Below are 23,621 nucleotides of genomic sequence, written 5' to 3' on the forward strand. Positions count from 1 at the left end.
TGGTGCAAAAGAAATCCAATGTTCAAACGTAAGTTTTTCAACAGCATATTTCATTCAGGTCAGAAACGCATTTCGGAACGAATCGTCGAAAAAGAGAAAAAGAGGTGAAGAAAAATTAATCGGGCTTATCTAGAATAACACGGTCGTTAATTATTAGTTTTCCAAACATTAGCTCGGTGTTTGTTCGTTAGAACTTAGGTTCGGATTGATTCGTGAAGATATTGCAATAAAGTAGCGTGTTGTGTATTACTTTGAAAAGCTGGTGTTGGGATGTCTAAAAGATATTAGACTGCTTGAAATGTTACAGTTAATACAAGGGTACAAAACTGCTACTCTCTGACAAATGTTCGGTTTGCAATATAGGTATCGATACCAAATAGAAAAAGATAAATAATTTTAATCTCATTTTTTTAATAGATACTGACAGGTTTACATATTGCAAAATAGAAACTGATTGTTTATATATGGAAGCTACTTCCTTCACAATTCATTCAATGGAAACGCGCGGTCGTTTTTTAAACCGTTTCACCACAAACGAAAACGCTGCCAAGTAAACTTCTTTTGGTGCATATTTTTATTTCTTATATAGAAGATCGCAATGGAATGTTAAATTTAATCGACGGAAAAATCATTAGCATCTATTTTTACAACGCGGGAAACCGACCAAACGTGCTTGTTATTAATTTGGCAAACAAGCAAAATCATTCAAGAAGACTGCAATTTCACGTTCAAGATTTTTGGAGTAGCAAATAGACAGGATGCAAATAGTTAAGGTGACAAGGAAAGGAGAGAGAGAGCGAGAGAGCGTGATAGATATAGAAATGCCAAACCGAAAGACACTAAAAGCAAACGGTTTTTCGTTATGCTTAAAAGTATGAATAATGCAGTAGGTTACCGGATCAATAGTGTCCTGCTATGATGTGAGAGGGCAGTGCAGGAAAAAGAAAAAAAAGAGTACAGAATGGTAGAAGGATTTGTTTTGTCAGTTTGAGCTATACACCTGGAGCGGCTGGGTTATGTTCGCTTTTCGTTGGAAGTACACAGATTGAATGTTTTGGTAGACTGAACCAAGCGTTTATGAATATGTGAGTGAGTTGTACGACATGAGCAAATATATTTACGTTGGAAATTGCGGAACTTACCCGACGTGAATCGGCTTCCGCGTAATGTTGACGTTGTCGGTCACGGTGATATCCAGCGGATTGGGTGTGCTCTCGCGAGGCGCCATCGATGTGTACTTTTCGGCGCTTGAGATGATCTTCTCCAAGTACTTCTCATCCTTCATGGGATCAATACTCATGTTTGTGATGTTGGTGTCATCAAACTGCTTATTCTCGTCGCTCGTCATGTAGTTGTATTGCTGCTGGTCAGACATGATCGGATCTTCGCCTGCCGGTCCAAGCAGTGGGTGGAAAACCGAGCAATGGAATGGAAAAAAATGCACGAGCAAAAGAAACGTAAATATAAGTGAACACTTCCTCTGCGCTTGTTGGATACTAGGAATGAGATAGCGAAATGTGAGCACAGAACGTACAGCAATAAAATCAATTACTTAACTAGCATCTGCTTAAGGCTAGAGACTTACGTTCGGTTGTTATTTTTCCCTGAGAGAAAGACGGATGTGTTCCGATGAGAACACGAATAACTAGTCTACACTAGGGGGGTGCAAATACTGAGTAAATATTTTGTGATACACTACACACTACTAGCTGTGAGTAACGAAAACAAAAAAGAACAGGTTTCAATAACCAAGAAATCAAAACACTAAATTGGATCTTTTTATCCCGATATATATGAGTGCTATACTACGCTACTAGTGTCACAGATTCACGAGACTAGATAGTTGATCGGTCTCGAGACCAAACCGAACATTGTGCACACTCGATGCGAAAAATTGTACTGCAATGTTCCAAACGAGCCGCTGTATACTAAATTCACAGTAGGGGTACTACACTTTCACACATACTGCTGCCAGCGCAAACCGATAGTGGTGCTGTCGACCGTGATGATGTCCAAATGATCTCGCTCTCTCTCTCTCTCATACAGAAGCACACACGAGATAGACATCCACGGTAAACCGCGATGACTTTTTCGAAAAAAAATACTAACTTTTAGTGGTTGTGACTGTCTTTGATGTTGTACGTGCAAGATAGTGATTTACACGCATTAGTGTGCTGAAACTTGAAGTGTTTATTAACATACGGGTTCATATAGAAACTACAACCACTGCAATCGATTGAGCTTCTATTGCTAATCACCTACAGAAATCAGATATCAAGTCGAATAACTAGAACGTTGATATGAACTTATCTATATCCCGGTTGCACATGTGTGCTTCTATCGGAATTTGAAACGGAGACAGCCATGCAGTTGGTTAGTACCCCCTTTACGAGCATCTATTTTCTCTACATACTCGGAATCCAATAAAGTTGACAATGGTGTGCAAGGCTTCTATGTTTGTTCTCGTTATTCCGAATTAGCACATAGAATCAATAGGCAAATGTAAGCATACAACGAATAATGTAGCGCATTCATTACGGAAGCCATGAACGTGTTTTGACTTCCGAAAGAATTATGTTTTGTTTATTTCAGTTACAGAGGTTAACAGTTGTCTAAACTAAAAAATCGTCTTATCCATCACGATACGTCCACGTATAACTGAAGAATTAATTATTATTGAAGTTGGGCATATTAAATTAAGTTGCGTAAATGGATCGGTGGTTTTTAATATAACAATTTATTTTTACTCTGTTTAAAAGTGGTTTTCTCCGTTTTGATCAGACTAATGGGCAAAGCACGGTTGATACGTTCTCTGCATCGTCATCTTAAGGGGAGCTTCTTCTGTAATCGAGGTACTTCGTTGTTCTTGAGATATGGTTGCTCAAAGTGTCAAGCTGGTATGCATTCGATATCGGATTGAAGTGTATTAGAGTTTGAATGGAACACCGTTGAGAAAATTGTGAACAAACATATTCATTTTTTTAAACAAATTTTGTTCAAGTTATTGTAAAAATCATTATGAACCCAAACACATATGATATAATTTGCTACAAAATCAACACCTGAGACTCTAAAATGTACACTGCAAAAATACAATGTCGCACTTTGAACAACCATATCTCAGGAACAACTCGATATTTTTATACATCATTTACACTGTAGCAGTCTCTAATAAACAATAATAAATACATTCACGCAGCACACCACGGGTTCGATTCCCAACCCTACATACAAGCACGAGAGGCGAATGACGTTAAGGTTAAAATGAAATGAAGGAACGAAAAACCCCGATTATAGGAGAAGCTTCCTTTAAGGTGAAATATATCAGGTGTACAACTTTGCTTCCGCCGTTTTTTTTCCAAAATTAATAGTTTTATTGCAAACACGTGCTTACAGATGTATTATTCAAAGTATTGTCCGTCGCTAGCGACAACTTTCTCCCATCTTTCTGGCAATTTTCGGATCCCGGCTCGAAAAAAGAAGTCCTCTTTTGACGCTATCCATGAAGCAATCCATTTTTCCAACTCTTCGAAGAATTGAAAATGTTGATCTGCCAGGCCATGTGCTATCGAACGGAATATGTGGAAGTCAGAAGAGGCATCATCTGAAGAATACAGCGGGTGGGGCAAGATTTTCCATTTCAGTGTTTCCATGTACTTTTTGACCACTTTTGCGACGTGAAGCCGAGATGTCCCCCGGTTTCAACTCGTACGGCACCCAGTTTCCTTCTTTATGAATCATGTCCAGTGCCTTGAGACGTTTTGAAATGGCTTGCTGACTCACTCCCAACGAATCGGCAAGCTCTTCTTGGGTTTGGCACGAATCTTCATCAAGCAATGCTTCTAGTTGTTCATCTTTGAAGGTTTTTTCTCTTCCACCACCAAGTTTGTCTTCGACATCAAAATCACCATTTTTAAAACGTTGAAACCACTCCCGACACGTTCTTTTACTCAGAGCAGCATCACCGTAAGTTTCTGAGAGCATTCGATGCGCTTCAGCTGCATTTTTTTTCGAATTGTAACAGAAAAGTAAAACTTCCCGCAAATGACGAGAATTGAGCACATAAACAGACATTGTCGAGCATGAATAATACGAAAACAAGTTTAACTGTCACTGAAACGGCGATTACAATTCGTTAGGCACTGTACACACTCACTTTAAAGGCATTACCATCTATGTATTTTGACCAGCCTCAGCCGGTACAGCCACCTATCAGAAAACGGCGGAAGCAAAGTTGTACACCTGATAGTCCCAAAAAACAGCATAACAGGCAAAAGCAACACTTTGAAACCAGGAATATTTTCAATGATTGAGCGCAGTGGGCTTACGTTTATTGGCTTTTAAAAAAAGAGCTCGTAATGAAATGTTTCACAATTTAAATATATCTTTATTCAGTCTTTATTATTATAGATTCTCCTTCTAATGAACGATTGAAAACAAGAAAGTATTCAAATATCTTTGGTATCTTTACCAGTATCAAATAGTAATTCACTACATGAGAGAGTGGTCGATTTTCATTATCGATTAAAAAACTGTTGAGATATAAACATTTCTGCACATTCACTAGACAACGAAAATGTTCCATATTAATACATTTTCGATAAACGTATATATTTTTGAATGGTGGTTCTGGTGATATGAATGTTATATGTTTCAGGGTTCTAAATGAATGAATGATACTTTTCTTGTATGCATTTCATTCAGTAGCCTATCTAGGTTAAATTTTTAGTTTTACTACAATCTGATGTAACATCTATTATATGATATTACAAAATAAAGCAACATCAATGGATTGCACTAAACAGATTTGGACATTACTACACAGAAAGGAATTTTGAGTTTTACTGGTGACATAATTCAACAAACGATACAATTCGTAATTACTTAATTTGACAAATGACGCAATATTCCATGCGTACAAAATTTTACAGGTTCAGAGTGCAATTTGCATTTGGCTACTAAGTGCCGCTGTTTGAATTTTGTATGTATCAGTCGATTAACTGGAGTGCGATCTAATGTTTCTCGGTTCAAGTAGCGCTGCTGCTATCTTTTGTTTTTAATCTAATTCGATTTCAAGCCATGTAATTTTCAAATCACACATTTTAACATGTTTTTGAATATAAATTCATAATAATATATAAACGGTCAATTTATGGGCATCTTATAAGATGTAACATAAGTTGCCTAAGACATCCATTTTATTGTATTCAACTCGTTGTTATTCCAAAATCCAATGAATAAATTCGTGTTGTAATTTTTGTTCACGATTTAACGCAATCGAACCCACTGTGCATTTTTCACACCACTACCATGCGAAACAGCAGTGCGCAAGTAATTTAGAAAATGCTGTAAAGGTTATAAAATTCACTTGAAACTTTTTCCAATTTCGGTTATTTCGACTAAAGTTTTATAATTTTGAGTTGCTTTTTCAGATCCTTTGTGGAATTTTGTTTCAAGCACTATTTTTCTGTTCTAAAATCAACACCGTGGAACCGTAACCGTTTATACATTTCAAAAACCAATTACGGCTCGGAAAAGCAAAATTTCAAAATTATAGGAGTACTTAGTTGTGATAAATTTAATTGCCAAAACTTGAGAATTTTTGGTTTTTAGAAATTCTGTCTAGTTTTTAAATAATTGATCAAAAACGTGACGCACGCACTTCAATACATTTCACCTGATACTTTGAAATTTTCAACACGTATCACTCTATAATTTTGGAACCGAAGATTGAATTCGAACGAAAAATTCATAGAAATTTGAGAAACCATAAGACCTTTCGTTTGGACCTAAATTTGTTAAAATCGGTTCAACTTTTCTTTGAAAATTGAAGTGTTCCCTATTTTTCGGAGTTTTCAACCACTATTTCCGATACCTCCAGAACCGGGGAGCGGGGACCGGCATAGCCAAAGCTGGTTCATTTTATCACCATCTAACAAAACCCAGCTTGTAACATTTTCAAACATAGATTCAAAGTTTTAATTGTGCGTTGCACCGTACACTGTTCGAAAAAATCTTGTCGTGTTATACTTTATAAGATGCACATAAATGGAGCATCACAGTTCGAACTAATTTACATGCAAGAACATGTAAAATTGTGTAATTTGAAAATTAGATGGCTTGAAATTCAATGATGTAGAAAGAAACACAAAAAAATGATAGCGACTGCGACTTGAATAGAGAATAATACGACCATATAGTACATCCGTTATTTGAACATATCTGCTCAGGTAAATATAATCATGCATATTAATTCATACAGTTATTAGAGAACCGAACCCGACCCCGAATCCGGACCCGACGGATATTGGTCGAGTTCGGGTATTGAAAAAGATATGTTTGTCGGGTTCGGGTCGGGTTTCGGGACTTTTTTCGGGTTCGGGTCGGGTTTCGGGACTTTTTTCGGGTTCGGGTCGAGTACAAGTAAAGATTTTTATTTTTTATCAGATGCGGATAGGATTCTGGTTTGGAAGAAAAATCGATCGGATTTGGGTTCGGGTCGGGTACGGGTTTATTTTATTTTCGATCAGGTACGGGTCGGATTCGGGTTTAAACAAAACCTTACCAGTTATACAGGGAGTACGTGAAAAGTCTGTGTGTGTATGTAACAAAAATTTACACTCGATTTTCTTGAGATGGTTGGACCGATTTTCACAGACTTATGTCGTTATCATTGATTCCACTCGATGCCAGTGTTTTGCAATGAAAGTTAATCAATGAAATGGATTTGTAAAATTTGGTTAGCACGCTCGGAAAAGAAAAATAGTTGCCAGCGAATTGTCCGGGCGGTGCAATCAATGAAACAGTGCACCTGTTTTGATTGCTCAACGAACGAATCGAGCAAAACACTCTACGAGTGTTTTCAATGAAAAGCGACATTAGATTCAAATTAAAGATCTGCCCCATAGCCTGCTATTGAATTTTACCTGAATGGAACTTCCGGTTAGAGAGTAACGGGGTCAAATGGCCAGAAAAAAAATTAAAACAAAACGCACTCGTATTTTTCAGAGATCGCATAACCGATTTTCTTCAACTCAGATTCAAATGAAAGCCCTTATTGTTATAGCCTGCTATTAAATTTCATCCTGATCCGACTTCCGGTTTCGGAGTAACAGAGTAAAAAGTACAAAGTGAAAATCGATTTAGCTGTTTTTGAGACAATGAAGACAATTTCGTTTTGGAGTTTTCGCTATTTCCGGTACTTCCGGAACCGGCAAAGCTGAAATCGGAAGTTTTATCATAGTGAAAGTGGATTTTAAGATTAAGAATTTGTTTTCGTGCCATTTGCGATAATTTGTCTTTATGTAATCTACGTGGTGTTCATAATGCAGCAACTTTTGCTCTATGAAGGAAAAGAATACAAAATCTAGCTATCCCGGAGCCGCAAGCCGCTTTCAACGGCACCGAGCGTAAAACCTTTGTGCTTTTAATAGTAATACAAATATATTCAGTACATCTACAAAATGGATAGCTTATATTCCCGTTTTTTAAAATGTGTGCCGAAATAAACATATATGCAATGCAAAAAGACATGATTTATTAAGTTGGCCTTAGTCTGGTTGAAACACTGTGGACATTTGTGAATGTACTGAATTTATTTGTATAGTATTCTAAAGGTTCGATGTGAATCGATAAGCAGCTATCAATTGTTGTAATTGATGTAGAACTTGAAAAGTTGAATGACGCCACTAATGATAACCTATTTTGAACTTATGTATTTCGATCAATCCAAAAATAACTTTTCAGGTATGCCGTATGTATTAATACTTAAATATCGTTAACCAATCACCTGTTCTATAGATACTGTTTATTCGCCTATTCACGTGACATTATATAAATAACGACAGATTGTCTCCCTGTACTAGCAGGCAATGCAACAAAAACTGTTTCATGATCATATTTGATATGGATATCCTCAGAGCTAGGTCATCACTTACTGCATTTATCTGCAGGAAGTACGCTATCACAAAGTGGCTTGAATTCCAAAGATGCGCGTGCACTTACTCGACCCGATCAGCCCCCTCTGCGCATATTCTCCGGGCGATCTTTTTACGGGAAATGCATCTTTTGCATTCCAATCAACGGTGCAGTATACTTCAACAGACAGAATACGGGCGCCTTGTCTTCCATTTAATAGATTTGTTAATGAATTTTGTCACAGCACAAAGTACGTTAGACATGCACGGTGTGTTGTTATTTCTAGACATTGATAGTCGAGATGTCATAGAGGAGGTCTTCCATAATACACTAAATTTCAGTGACACAGCTGTGTAGGTTGTGTCATTTATGGGAATATGTGAACATTGAGTATTATGACCGTTAGTCTGTGGCGTTAGTTTTCAGTTAGAAATGAACTTCCATTGGAGTTGCGGTTCAGTGTTTCGCAATATAAAAAAAAACGAATGATGAATCCATCCAGCCAACACGTTGCATGATGATCGTAGAATGCAGAGGATAATTTGAAAAATGCATTTTCCTTCGTGCGATGCCTATAAATAAAATGGCATTTTTGGCTTCTCGTGTCAAAGCAGTGCTATTTTTGAAGCACCAGTGTCGCCATACCCAAGAAACGGAAATAGTTCCCCGATGAGAGAAAGTTTGCGCTCGTCAATATTCGAATAAGTAACATTGCTACTTGTTACTTTTAATGAAATGTCATATGGAGGAAAGTTTACAGCGCCTGATATATACGTGAAAACTACTACATGGAATGAGAAGACCTGGGCCTAACAAAGAAAAAGTCGATTTTTTACCTTGATTTTTTTTTATTCTTCAGTATAATCTCCATCTAAAGCGATACACTTGACCCATCGGTCCTCTAACATTTTGATGCCCTTTGAAAAAAAAAAAGATTTGTCAAGGCCTTCAAAATAGGCTTCCGTTTCTGCAATGACTTTTAGCATTCGACGAAAATTTCTTTTCCTGGAGAACCTTTCCAGGATTGGATATAGATAATAGTCGCTGGGGGCATGGTCTGGAGAACACGGAGGATGGTGGACCAATCCGTATCGACAATTATTCAATTTCAACGTTGCTTTTATGCATGAAGGCGCTGGTGCGTCTTTTCCATAGCTTGCTGAAAACTTCAATTCGTCGGACACGATCAGCTGATATTTGAACACTAGTGGATAGCCATCTAGAGGCTTGTTCTCAACGAAAATATACACGGTCCGGGACTTTTCATTCCACGTAGTATGTTATTAACAATGAACCGAGAATCTGGACTGATTTAATTGTAACCAGAAACCTCGACCTCGAACAAAAATTTACTTCGATTGACAGTACATTCTCACAAAAACTAAAAGCAATGAAACAAATAACCCAGGAATAATTTTTCAAACAAATTTGAAATTGTACTTTTTTGCAAGATTGTTTTCAATGTCTGAAAATAACTCTCGAACTGTCAAAACTCATCACGTTCTCGACCAGGGTTATTTTTGGCCACAAAGAAAACTACTACTGAACTGTCAGATTTAGGCAAAACATAAAATTTAGGCTGTCATAGATCCAGGATATGAGAGGCGCAAACATGACACAGTAAACACTTTATATCAAGTTCAACTAAATTAGATTTAAAGCTCATGACGATGCTTTAGTCATATGCCTTTATCGAACCGCAAATTAACATGATTTTATTGTACTATAATCGATTTCACAAAAAAGGCGCAATAACAGGTCAAATGGTTTTTTTTACGATAAAATGAGAATGTTTCTATGATTTAAGAGAACGCTGTTGCTATTCTTATTCATTCCATATGCATGTGCAGGAGTTCACACAAATTTATATTAAATGGAGTTCACACAAATTTATATTCAAAAACATGGAAAATTGTGTGATTTGAAAATTACATGGCTTGAAATCGAATAAAATAAAACATAAAAGATCGATAGAAACAGCGCGACTTGAACAGAAAAACATTAGATCACAAAGCACGCCATTTAATCTACTGAACCACAGAAGCACATATCGACTTAATGAATAAGTGATACATCTACATCCATACAACGGCACTTGGAAACCGAGTGCAAATTACACTCGGAGTTTGTAAAATTCTGTACGAATGGAATATTGCGTCATTTGACAAGTTAAGTAGTTATGAATTGTGACGTTTGTAGAATTATGTCAGAAATGTGTAGTAGGTTTTGAAACTTCACATAATCTTATTTAAATGAACCTTTGCACACGTATTCAATAGGCCAAACCATATTTTTTCCACGGAAAGGATGCAAATCCGACTCCAATTTTAAAACCGGACAAATGATTTTCTGTTGCACCTTTTTTTTTTCACATCACTACAGTTCGGAAACTGTTAATTGTAAAATAAGTAAATTGTAAATCGTTATTGCGAAGAAATAGTTCTAGGAAATTGATTGCGCATTCTAGAAAAATATAAACTGAAAAAATGAATGCTTCTTAAAAAATTAAAAACATCTCTTCAGGTTTTGTTTTAAAATATTTATTTTGAACTTAAACTTTAAATCCACATTTGTTATTAATTTAATTAGTTTCGATTACAGAGTGGAGATTTTACAGCTGGAATAATTTTTAGACATTCTCCCAACTTTATTTAAATAATATATTTACACTTAGTGAGTCATCGAAAATCTGAGTTCTTTGCATTTCAAACGGGAACTTCTAGGAGAAACGAATAGGGCAACAGCTCCCTATTTCATCTGAGCTCCTATTTCCATCTCATCCCTTCACCTCATTACTTTGAACATGAATAATATTCTACAACCTACCTGAACCAAACTGTGAAATGTTTTAAAATGATTATAAAAGCTATTGTCACACTTTCCTATTGAAAGAAATGGTTTTAAGTTCTTCGTTTATCGTTTTTTTCATTTAAAATAAACTCACTTTTCAATTTAGGACACATTTTCGTCTCAAGATTTACAGTTCGTCATGTTTCTGATTATCTACTAATCGATTCGTCTTAAAACATGATCACTTTTTCGCACAATTACGCTACCATTGAATGCTGGATGACTTTTTTTTTTTAATAACTATTTATTGGAATATGAGTTAAAATTAAATTATTAAGATTTAAATTGGGTGTTCAGCCACAAGTGGTGACTTTTCAGCCCTGTTATATATATATATATATATATATATATATATATATATATATATATATATATATATATATATATATATATATATATATATATATATATATATATATATATATATGATTTGGTTATTACCATGAAGACATCATTTGCTTCCGCAATTCTGAGATTTTTGTGTAGGGAAAATTCTAAACCTACTTGTATTGTGTAATGGGGAAAGGAACTTATATACTAACTTACTAACTAATACAGAGAGCGAATCGATTCAATTGAAGATTGCATCGATTTTTGTCGGAATTTGCTTATAATATTATGTGACATTACATCTAATGGTTCTATATTTGTGAGTCTGTGTAACTCATTTGTACTAAACCAGGGAGGACGCTTCAGAATCATTTTCAGAATTTTATTCTGAATCCTTTGAAGCGTTTTCTTCCTGGTGGAACAACAGCTTGACCAAATTGGTACCGCATAAAGCATGGCTGGTCTGAAAATTTGTTTATAAATTAACAATTTGTTTTTTAGACAGAGCTTAGAATTTCTGTTTATAAGAGGATATAAACATTTAATATATTTATTACACTTTGCCTGGATTCCTTCAATGTGATCCTTGAAAGTGAGTTTTTTGTCATACGTTAAACCTAAGTATTTAGCTTGATCAGACCATGTCAATTCCAAGCCATTCAATTTGAGAATGTGATTATTGTTTGGTTTAAGAAAAGAAGCTCTTGGCTTGTGAGGAAAGATAATTAATTGCGTTTTTGCTGCATTTGGTTTAATTTTCCATTTTGACAGATAATCACTGAAAATATTTAAACTTCTTTGTAGGCGACTGCAGATCACTCTTAGATTTCTACCTGTGGCTAATAGACTTGTGTCGTCACAGAATAGCGATTTCTGACAACCAACGGGTAGATTTGGAAGATCAGAAGTGAAGATATTATACAAGATTGGAGCTACACTCGAACCCTGCGGAACACCGGCTCGTACGGGTAGCAATTCAGATTTACAATTCTGATAGCTGGCCTGAAGAGTACGATCAGTTAAATAATTTTGAATCATTTTTATCAAATAAATAGGAAACTGGAAATCAGACATTTTTGCTATTAAACCTTTGTGCCAAACACTGTCGAATGCTTTTTCTATGTCTAGAAGAGCAACTCCAGTGGATAACCCAGAAGATTTATTTGATTTTATCATGTTCGTTACTCTGACAAGTTGATGAGTAGTTGAATGTTCATGACGAAATCCAAACTGATCTGGTAAAAAAATTGAATTCTCATTTATATGAGTCATCATTCTCAACAAGATAATTTTTTCAAAAAGTTTACTGATAGAAGATAGTAAGCTAATTGGGCGATAACTTGATGTTTCTGCTGGGTTTTTATCAGGTTTTAGAATAGGAATTACTTTAGCGTTTTTCCATCTTTTTGGGAAGTAAGCTAATGAAAAACACTTGTTGAAAATTTTAACCAGGAGTCTCAAGGCAACATCGGGAAGATTTTTAATAAGAATATTAAAAATTCCATCATTACCAGGAGCCTTCATGTTTTTGAGTTTCCTAATAATTGATTTAATTTCATCAAAATTCGTCTCAATAATTTCATAGTGTGATAACACTTGGGTTGAAATATGATCAAATTTCAGTGAGACTTCATTTTCAATAGGACTCACAACGTTTAAATTAAAATTGTGGACACTCTCGAACTGCTGAGCAAGTTTTTGAGCTTTTTCACCATTTGTAAGAAGTATTTGATTTCCTTCCTTGAGAGCAGGAATTGGTTTCTGAGGTTTCTTAAGAACCTTAGAAAGTTTCCAGAAAGGTTTAGAATATGGTTTAATTTGTTCAACTTCTTTAGCGAAATTTTCATTTCGCAAAAGAGTAAATCTATGTTTAATTTCTTTTTGTAAATCCTTAACTATGTTTTTCATAGCAGGATCACGAGAACGTTGATATTGTCGTCGACGAACATTCTTCAACCGAATGAGCAGTTGAAGATTGTCATCGATGATAGGAGAATTAATTTTAGTTTGAGCTTTGGGAACTGAAAGATTTCTAGCTTCGATAATATAATGATTCAAATTATCAATTGCTGTGTCGATGTCCGCAGAATTTTCTAAAATAGTTTCATGATCCACATGATTTTCAATGTGAGATCTGTAATCCAACCAATTAGCTCTATGATAGTTGAAAATAGAACTAATTGGATTAATTATAGCTTCGTTGGAAAGTCTGAATGTTACTGGAAGATGATCTGAGTCAAAGTCAGCATGTGTAATCGGTTCACTACAAATGTGACTTTGATCTGTTAGAACCAGATCAATTGTAGACGGGTTTTTCACGGAAGAGAAACAAGTAGGATTACTGGGATGAAGAACTGTGAAGTAACCAGCTGAGAGTTGATTATGAAGTATTTTACCATTACTGTTATTTTGCCTACAATTCCACTGGACATGCTTAGCATTTAAGTCCCCTATTACGAAAAATTTCGATCGATATCTTGTAAGTTTTTGCAAATCGCCTTTAAAGAAATTTAATTGTTCGCCGGTGCATTGGAATGGCAAATATGCTCCAGCGATGAAATAAATTCCATGAATGGTTTCAACTTCGATTCCCAAGCTTTCAATAACTTTAGTATTGAAAGAAGGTAAAATTCGATGTTTAATTTGCCGTTGGACAAAAATGGCAACTCCACCACCAATTCCAGTAAACCTGTCAAATCGATGAACCACATAATGTGGATTACTTTTCAATTTTACATTTGGTTTAAGAAAAGTTTCTGTCACAATGGCAATATGAATTTTATGAACTTTGAGAAAATTATAAAATTCATCTTCACTCGATTTCAAAGATCGAGCATTCCAATTTAAAATATTCAAATGATTATTTAACATCACTGTTAAATTTTAAATTCATTATAATATTATTTGCAAATTTCCATCCGATTTGAAATGCTTCAAAAAGTGATGAAGTCGAATTCATTTGGATGATCATTTGAAAAAGTTGATCTTGTAGGTAGATCATTTTATTTTCAGTTATATCGCCTAAATCGACTTCATTTAAAGAAGCGAATGGCATTGAAGGAATATTTGTAGGTAGACTGCCATTAGAAGAAGATGATTTGGTCGGTCTACCTATTAATAAATTGTTTTCGTTAGAAGAAGAACTGCAAGGCGGTCCTGTGTTTTGATTATTTACATTAGAAGAAATAGGTGATAGATTTCTACCTAATATACCAGCATAACTGACATTAGAAGAAGATGATGACGAGGTCGATCTACCTGTCAATAAATTGTTTTCGTTAGAAGACGAATTGGCAGGCGTACCTGTTTTTTGTTTCGAAGAAATCAGTGCCTTAGTATAATTAGGCGTGGCATTTGTAACGGTTTTTTGTTTTTCAGGTATGTTCTGTAAATTTAAGGTCGTTGATTTGACTTGTTGTCGAAGCGAACGAGCGTTTAAATTTTTTTCCCTGACAGGACATTTCAAATAATTGGATTTATGATTTCCATTGCAATTTGAACATGAAAATTTATCAGTGGTTTCGTTCATTGGACAAACGTCTTTCGAATGCGAATTACCACAATTCAAACACCGTATATCCATATGACAATTTTTGGTTCCATGACCGAAGCCTTGGCAACGACGACATTGCGTTAAGTTTGCAATACGATTATGCCGTTTATAATGTTCCCAATGAATTTTAATGTGGGAAATGAAACGTACTTTTTCTAAAGTTTTCAAATTGTTTACGGTGCGTTTACTTCGCTTGAAGTGTATTAGGTAAAGTTCATGGGAAATTCCAGAGCGTGGTTTAGAAGTACCATTCGCTCTTTTTTTCATAAGTATTACTTGGGAAGGGGCAAAACCAAGCAATTCTTTTAGTTCATTTTTAATTTCATCAATACTTTGATCATTTGATAATCCTTTCAAGACAGCCTTGAAGGGTCTGTCTGATCATATGAATAAAATTTATGATATCATATGATCATATGAATAAAATTTATGAAGTTTCTCGGACAAATATCGAATAAGACGTTCGTAATCTTCCAATCCATCCACCAAGACTCGACATTCTTTTCTTCGTCCGATTTGAAATGAGACTTTTACTTCCGGGAGAAAAGTAGAAAGCTCAGTACGGAATGCTTTGAAGTCGGAAATCATCACCGTCACTGGTGGCATAGATTGATGTTTCTTCCCAGAACGACAAGCGTCCATTTTGGGAATTTTTGAAGAATTTTCTTCTATGTCGCTACAATCGGATTCAGGAAGAATCTCGTAAATATTGTTAGACGGCATAGGATCAACGGAAGGGAAATCCGTCCGTTGTCTTTTATTTTTACATTCAGATTCTATAAGATCGTGAATGTTATTAGAAAAATGTTGAATAACGGATTGTGATTTATTCCGTATTGAATTATTTTTAGCCTTAGGCTTGTTGCCTTTCCGGTTGGACGCAGGCATTTTTGAAATTAATGAAATTTTAAATTAAATTAACTAGGCTAAATTAGTCTTCGATTAGACTCCTAGCTAGCCTTAAAAAAGGCTGATTAATTTCTTAGTCACTCTAATATCACTCTTTGTATCACTTAGTCACTCTAATATCACTCTTTGTATCACTTAGTTAGTGATTCAGGTAGCCTTGAAAAAGACTGAAGCCTTGAATCAATGAAACTCTAGGTAGCCAGAAAAAAATTCCAGGAGCCAAGAGCTATACGCGTGCGGTGCGAACGACTGTTCAACACCGACTGATGCTGGATGACTTCATACTTAGTAATGTTCACTTGCCACTTGTTTAATCAACGATTTAAAACTTCAAAAACTACCCGACAAACAATAAAAGTCTTTAAAAATATGAGATGAAAGTTTTTCGCTTAGTTCACTTGATTGCGCTTTGTTTTCATCTCATTTGGTTTCGCAAAGTTGCCAAGTTTTCTCATAATGTTACAAAAAATAAATTGTTTTTCTTCTTCAAATTATTATCAAAAAGTATGTTTTTGGTATCCGTGACATTAGTTTAATTATATTATTGATATTAATATTTCAATAAAACTGTTTCGGCTTCGAATATTACCAGAAACATCACGATAAATACTAATGAAACAAACATTGTGGCAAATCTAGTAGCACTGGTTTCATTCCGCTATACGTCAACATAACGCTGTGAAGTGTGTGTGTTTCATCGGTTGTGCACAGAGATGCCAGATATTTTCATAGAAAATATGTATTCCATTGCATAGAAAGTCGATATCTGCTCTATCTGTTTTCACTAATGAAATGATGTTAACAGATAGTTCTTTATATCTCCGTAAGTCAATGCCCCGCTCACGACAATATTCAACGAGTTAATATATACAATAACAATATAAATATATACATATATATATATATATATATATATATATATATATATATATATATATATATATATATATATATATATATATATATATATATTCAAATTGATTATAAATTTTAATATAAATGTTTGTCAGTATTCATAATCAATTATCTACATAAAAGATTTCCACTTTAACATGTGATTTGTCCGTTGATTAATAAGCTTTTAAAAAATCACTGCAATCAAATACTAAAAGATACTCAGAGAGAAAAGTCTAATTTTTTACTTCTCACTTTCTATGAACCTGTACAAATCTGAATTAAATGTAGGAAATCTGTATGAAATCTGCACTTTGATTTAAATCAGTATGCGAACGCAAAAATCTATACAATACAAATAAATCTGTATAAATGGCATCTCTGGCTCTACTCTTTGTTTTAAGAAGGGCTAATGAATTAATAGTAACAATTACATTTTGGTTTTCATTTAAAGTTCACCAAATTAACTTTACAGTAAAGTTTTAAATTCAAAGCGAAACGTAACGGAAACGACCGAAAAATTTTTGAACGTTGAAATGATTTCAAACTGGTCCTAAAAATATCGTATGTTGTCTCATAGTTTGCATTAGGCCGTTTTTAAGAAGAATTCTGACATTTTGAACCTGAGAGTTCAATAGTGGAAAATATATTGATTGCTGTCGCCATTGCTATTTTATAGGATGAATGAAGGATCAACGATAGGATGGATAAAAATCCATTGAGATGAAATTAGGAGCAGACTAGTGAACACATTATAAGTGTTTTTAGCTGTTTCATGAATGTTAGTTAAATTTTCAAGAAATGTGAATCAATTCTCAGCGTGGAGCAAGGCGAATGAAGCAGTAATATGAAATAGTTATAGTGATTTTAGTGGCTAAATCGGGGTTTGAAGGCGACGTCCTTACAAATGAGATGAAATAGGGAGCCCTTACCCTACATATTGCATTTTATTTGTAGAATCATCAGGAGCTTAAAGCTGGCGAAATGCACAAAATAATTTAAGTCAGAGCTTCTTCACTTTACAATTCACACTAATCAAATTAACATCATATGTAGATTTAAGACTTAAACTAAAAATAATTTTTTTTTGATTTTCTCGATTGATATTTTTCTCGGTGTATACTTTCTCAAGAATGACCAATCGACACCATTTTTGTGCAATCAACAATTTCCGAGCTGCAGCGATTAGAAGAAGCAGGGCGCAATGCAACTAGAATCTGATTTTTTTCAATTTAATGTCTTATTTCATGGTGAATTTTAGAATTCTTGAAAAAGAGTTTACTTATTATAGTTTGTAGAGTTCCAATAACAGTTTCCGTGTTACAATGATTGAAAGAGACTTTCATGCAAAAATATATTTCCCCTTTTCAAAAATCAGTCTTGAGTCTAATTGATCTCTTCATACTTGAACGCGACAAATCAGTTGGGCCTGGGTTTACTATATTATTGGTCCAAATCCTGTTCCATTACATGATTCAGAATCTGGAACTTCTTCTTTAAAAAACTGCTTGGAATGTGCGCATTGCTTTGTCTGAGTAGGATGATTCGATCATTAACAATTGAGTTTTTTTGTTAATGTCTGTGGCGACGAAACGACAAATTGCATCCGCATATACCATTCGACTCAGTTCTTCGAGTACGCTAAATGTTTGCGTGTGTGTGTAACATTTTTTTGTACTAACTTTTCTTGGAGATGGCTGAACCGATTTTCACAAACTTAGATTCAAATGAAAGGTCTTGTGGTCCCATACAAAATTCCTGAATATTATTTGGATCCAACTTCCGGTTCCGGAGTTTTGGGGTAAACTGTACGAAAAAATGAAAATATGTGTTCTAACTTTTCTCATAGATGGTGCGACCGATTTTTACAAACTTAGGTACAAAAGAAAGGTCCAGTGGCCCCATATGTAATTCCTGAATTTCATCTGGATCCGGAAATATAGGGTAAAGTGTTTTTAAAATTTTATACCATCACTGAAAAGGGCGAAACCCCGTAAAAAGATTGCTAAATTGATCTCAAATCTTCTCCAATTGATAGTTTTTATCAGTAGACGGTCAAACAAACCGATTTTGGTTATTCTTATAAGAAACGGAGAAAATTGTTTTGAAGAAAACCACAGTATTATATATGATAGTATGATTGATATGAGAAAGGCATCATTACACCACTAGGTGGATTAAAACAGGTTTTTCCGTTTATGTTGAAAAGGGCATTTACGAGTTAGAGAGTAAAGGTTAAAACTTCTCTAGGCGATTGTCTAAAGTTAAATTGGTAGGGATATTTTGCCTTTTTAATCGACAATGCCAATTCTCGGCATCGTAAGTATATCTTGGTTGATAGTATGTCGAGTGTTAATCTAGATGACATGTTGATACACTGAGGTCTTTTTTACGCGAGGGATACTGATACCTAATGTCTTAGAAATGCATGAAACGTCGAGATCTGGTGTAATATCAAAAAATTGTCATAGTTGACTTAAAAAAATTTTCGAGATAACACCAGATCTCGACGTTTCATGCATTTCTGAGACGAAGCAAGAAAACCGGATAACTTTGACAATTCGATTAAAAACCGCATAATTTCGGAAATCGAAGTAGATTATTATTGCAATCTACAGATAATAACATCTGTATTCATCAATAATTTCTACAAAAATTAATAATCAAGCTGGTTGCTTTGAAACAATTGCTTTGTTCAACTTAAAAATTCCTTGAATGAAAATGGAGTTTCTGCTGAAAACTAACAATGCACTATGGTTTGAAACGGGAAATTAGCGTGACTAAAATATTTTCACTATTAAATATTAGTTTTTTGTAGTCGGTGTCTATACAAAAGTTGTTTGTTATCAAATGGCGCTCCTTTTGATATGAAATATTACTAGGGTGGTCCTTATTTAGATTGAAATCTGAAATCTAACTTTCTTAATTGAGCTCAAAAATGATTTTATTGTACAATAAAGTTGTAGGCAATTTTATTTTGAGAAACTTTGCTGAAAAAAGCACCTCTCTAGCTTTTCATTTGACCGAGTTACATCAATTGTCCCGGGTAAGAGTAGGGTGGCTCCCGAAAAATCGATTTTTTTGTTCTAACTTTTTTGTGAAACGTTCTATGGAAAAGTTGACTTCAGAAGAGTTGTTGAAATAAATATTGCGCATAATTCTGCTGAGTAAAGCTTTTTCATATGAGCTACCAGTAAAAAGTTATGATTGTTTTTTCATCAAAAACTAGTCAACCTTCAAATATCAAAATTCATTACATGCCAGATCGATAAAAATGTATCCCATGCAGCTACTGAAAGTTCATAATATAAGTAAACATTTAAGAGAAAATTGGGAGGGTGTTTTTCTTTTAACTCATTTAAATTAGTCTTGAAAATACCTTGAAAAAACTCAAAAACATTGCATAACTCTTAAACGCCTTAACGTATCATCATACTTCCTTCAGCAAAATAATAGTATCAAGTTAGCCCTACAAGTGTTCCATACATTGTCCATTCGAGAAATGAGACACACAAAAACTACAGCCGAAAATAGATTTTTTGCTGAACAATTTTAATTAATTTATTACCAAAATAACTGATTCAGTTGAGCTTAAGCAACAGAGACACTGTGTAATATGGTTATTCCGAAGTAGAGGCCATGATAAATATATCAACAGATATTTTCATTATCTTGACAACCAAAGCTCAAACAAGCTGGTGCAAGTTAGTGAAACGCAAATATTTTTATCCAAATCGAGAAGCCTTTTTCATCATCCACTTGTGTACCGAATAGCCTGTGACAACCGGAAAACGACGCACAATGAGTTTTCGTTAGAATAAATACAATCTACTCATTTTAACAAACTAATGATTTACTTGGGTTTCAGGAAGTGCTTTGTCTTACAAAAAGCTAACAGATTTAATTATTGCTGGTAGAAGTAATAAGGACATTTTACAGTATATCATTCAAGAATTGCGTATGAAAACCCCCACCTGGCGTGTTAGCAAACTGAACAAGACCGTGAAGGGAAGGGATAAAAAATATAAAAACTGCGTTTAGAGATCATTTGGGCCTATGTATCGGTGAGCCATTGCTATCAGGAGGTAATTCCAACGACAGAAACACGGCCCGGAAATTTTTCAAGAAGTGTAAAGAAACAGCAGATATAACAGGCCTTGATGAAACACTGTTGGAAGGATTTCACGTTGTTCTCAGTGTAATCAATAGCCGATAAAATAAACGTCGACGAATTCCAAAGTTACACTGAGAAAATACGAGCGTTGTATGTATCGTTGTATGGCTGGTATCCACTATCACCAACTGCTCATAAATTGTTGATACATGGAGCCACGATAATTCGACACGCAATTTTACCTATTGGTATGCTTAGTGGAGACTCGAAATAAAAGTATCCGGAACTTCAGAGAGCATTATGCTAAAAAATTCAGCAGAATCGCGAACATTGAAGATGTTTTTAAAAGGCTGCTGTTATCTTCAGACCCTATCTTGGCATTGTCGAACAAACAAAATAAGAGAAGTTCAGAAGACTTACCCGAACATGCAAAATGTTTAGTTTTAGATAATAATTAGAATAATTCATTGCTTAATTTATTTAATACATACCAAACCGTAATCAACTGTTGTCTTATGTTTTATTTTGAATGTTAGCGATACGATCATTACGATAACGGAATCAAAATCAATTGAATCAGTTATTTTGGTAATAAATTATTTAAAATTGTTCAGCAAAATATCTATTTTCGGCTGTATTTTTTGTGTGTCTCATTTCTCGAATGGATAATATATGGAACACTTGTAGGGCTAACTTGATACTATTATTTTGCTGAAGGAAGTATGTTGATACGTTAAGGCGTTTAAGAGTTATGCAATGTTTCAAGGTATTTTCAAGACTAATTTAAATGAGTTAAAAGAAAAACACCCTCCCAATTTTCTCTTAAATGTTTACTTATATTATGAACTTTCAGTAGCCGCATAGGATACATTTTTATCGATCTGGCATCTAATGAATTTTGATATTTGAAGGTTGACTAGTTTTTGATGAAAAAAAAATCATAACTTTTTACTGGTAGCTCATATGAAAAAGCTTTACTCAGCAGAATTATGCGCAATATTTATTTCAACAACTCTTCTGAAGTCAACTTTTCCATAGAACGTTTCACAAAAAAGTTAGAACAAAAAAATCGATTTTTCGGGAGCCACCCTACTCTTACCCGGGACAATTGATGTAACTCGGTCAAATGAAAAGCTAGAGAGGTGCTTTTTTCAGCAAAGTTTCTCAAAATAAAATTTCATACAACTTTATTGCATAATAAAATCATTTTTGAGCTCAATTAAGAAAGTTAGATTTCAGATTTCAATCTAAATAAGGACCACCCCAGTAAAATTCAATATCAAAAGGAGCGCCATTTGATAACAAACAACTTTTGTGAAGACACCGACCACAAAAAACTAATATTTAATAGTGAAAATATTTTTGTCACGCTAATTTCCCGTTTCAAACCATCGTGCAATGTGTTTAGTTAGAAAATCAAACAAAGAATTAGAAACTGTGAGATTTTTTTAGCTGTTCTGAAAAATAACTAATCAAAACCACAAAATCAACTTATTTTCCCGTAGAAACTCATATTTTGATCTTTTAATTTAAAAACTAATTATATTAAAAAACTTACGTGATTTTTATAATTATTCCGAGCTCTATTAAATTTCGTTATAGTCAATACAGTCTAGATTCTAACTAAAATATGATCGATCCTAACGAAGCAAGGACAAATATCCGTGAAGAGAATTTTGACTGCATACTCACAGGAAAATTTGAAGGCACATTAAAGAATTTAACGCATATCCAATTAGGGAATTGATTAGAAGCACTCACCTTTTTAAAACTGGACACTAGCTAAGAGAAAACCTTTTACAGGCTACATTATTTGTTATCAGCTGTACATGCTGTATTAGCATGAAAACACAACTAAGCCAATTAGGTTGATCACCGTTCAGCACGAAGAAATCGAACAAATAACTTGCTTGTAAAATGCGGTAGCGACATGGAACAAATCAAGATAAATTCCAACTCCATAATAAATCAACAATCACTCTACGTCATGATTCCGAATGTTGTATTAAGACATTATGCTTGATTGAAAATAAATGAGTGCTGATTGAATTTGTGCTGGCCAATTGAGTAAACACCGATAGCATGAAACTATTCTAAAGACGAACGTTGAGTATATACAGGTTTATGTAGTTAGCACAGTGAGCCGAGGCGAGCGAATAAAAAAAAGTGTTATTAACGCATAACTCTGTGAAGATGTGACTAAGATCGAACGGAATATAGAACGAACTCAGAGCGAGAGTTCTATCCCAACCGCACGCGGGGAGGACCACTTACGTGTGTAGCGCATCTGCGACTGATAGTACTTGATAACACCACTACTGCTGCACGACTGCTGGGTTTGGCTCAAAACGTTCGTATCAGTCAGCAGGTTGGCGTCGTATGTTCCGCCTGACCGTAGTGTGAGAAATGTTGTAAATGTTGACCGATCGACCAACAGACCGACCGACCGGAAAAGGGGAAGCAATGTATTGCACGCGTGGTCCCACGTGTTGTTGTTGTGTGTGTTATGTTTTCGGTTAGTGCGATTTAAGTGGGTGGGAAAAAATTCGAGCGGTCGATCGTGTTCAGTTCCAACATGGTAGTATGAATCCAGACGGTCGCCAGACCCAATCGTCAACACCACAACAGTTTCAATCGGGGGTGTTTGTAGAATCAGGGTTCCGTTTCATCGGTTGTTAAATTGGATTGTGGCCACATTACCGGCCGTTGTTATTGGTGGATGTACGTGCACATTTGTGAAAAGAATAGCATTATTACCATTCATTTTTCAGGTAAGGCGAAGCCGAATGCATACGCAGTACGCAGTCACCCGATAAACGTAATTATAAGTGTAGTGTTACAGCAGTGGCGTTGGCATACAAAACACAAGAAAAGAAAGAATATTGGAGGAAAGCAGCATTTCAGAGGAAGAGAAAATACGCAAGGTAAAATAAAATAAAGAGAACGTGTTAATTGCGGCAAGGTTGATTCTATTAAATAAAACATATTTCGGTTGATTTTCAATGCACTATTACTGATTCGTTCGGCACGATGCAGCACTAATCGGATTACTTG

At 34.9% G+C, this 23,621-nt stretch overlaps 2 protein-coding genes across 8 annotated transcripts in view; one reads left to right on the plus strand and one right to left on the minus strand.

Annotated features, from left to right (window-relative positions):
* Nucleotides 1-23,621, minus strand: part of LOC131429415 (ankyrin-3-like) — a 164,665-nt gene that overhangs the window by 27,080 nt on the left and 113,964 nt on the right. For 5 of the 6 annotated variants that reach the window (XM_058593504.1, XM_058593508.1, XM_058593507.1 and 2 more), the window contains exons 7-8: nt 22,842-22,955; nt 1,143-1,389 (exon numbers count right to left, since the gene is read on the minus strand). In XM_058593504.1, coding sequence (XP_058449487.1) covers nt 1,143-1,389; nt 22,842-22,955 — 361 coding nt within the window. The remainder of the gene's footprint in view (nt 1-1,142; nt 1,390-22,841; nt 22,956-23,621) is intronic. The other variant, XM_058593505.1, reaches the window with a different exon arrangement.
* LOC131429416 (zinc finger protein 569) overlaps nt 22,965-23,621 on the plus strand; it is a 141,219-nt gene continuing 140,562 nt past the window's right edge. For both annotated transcript variants that reach the window (XM_058593511.1, XM_058593510.1), the window contains exons 1-2: nt 22,965-23,288; nt 23,339-23,491. The gene's annotated coding sequence lies outside the window, so the exon portion shown is untranslated. The remainder of the gene's footprint in view (nt 23,289-23,338; nt 23,492-23,621) is intronic.

The sequence above is a fragment of the Malaya genurostris genome, chromosome 2, assembly GCF_030247185.1.
Source record: "Malaya genurostris strain Urasoe2022 chromosome 2, Malgen_1.1, whole genome shotgun sequence".
Taxonomy (NCBI): domain Eukaryota; kingdom Metazoa; phylum Arthropoda; class Insecta; order Diptera; family Culicidae; genus Malaya; species Malaya genurostris.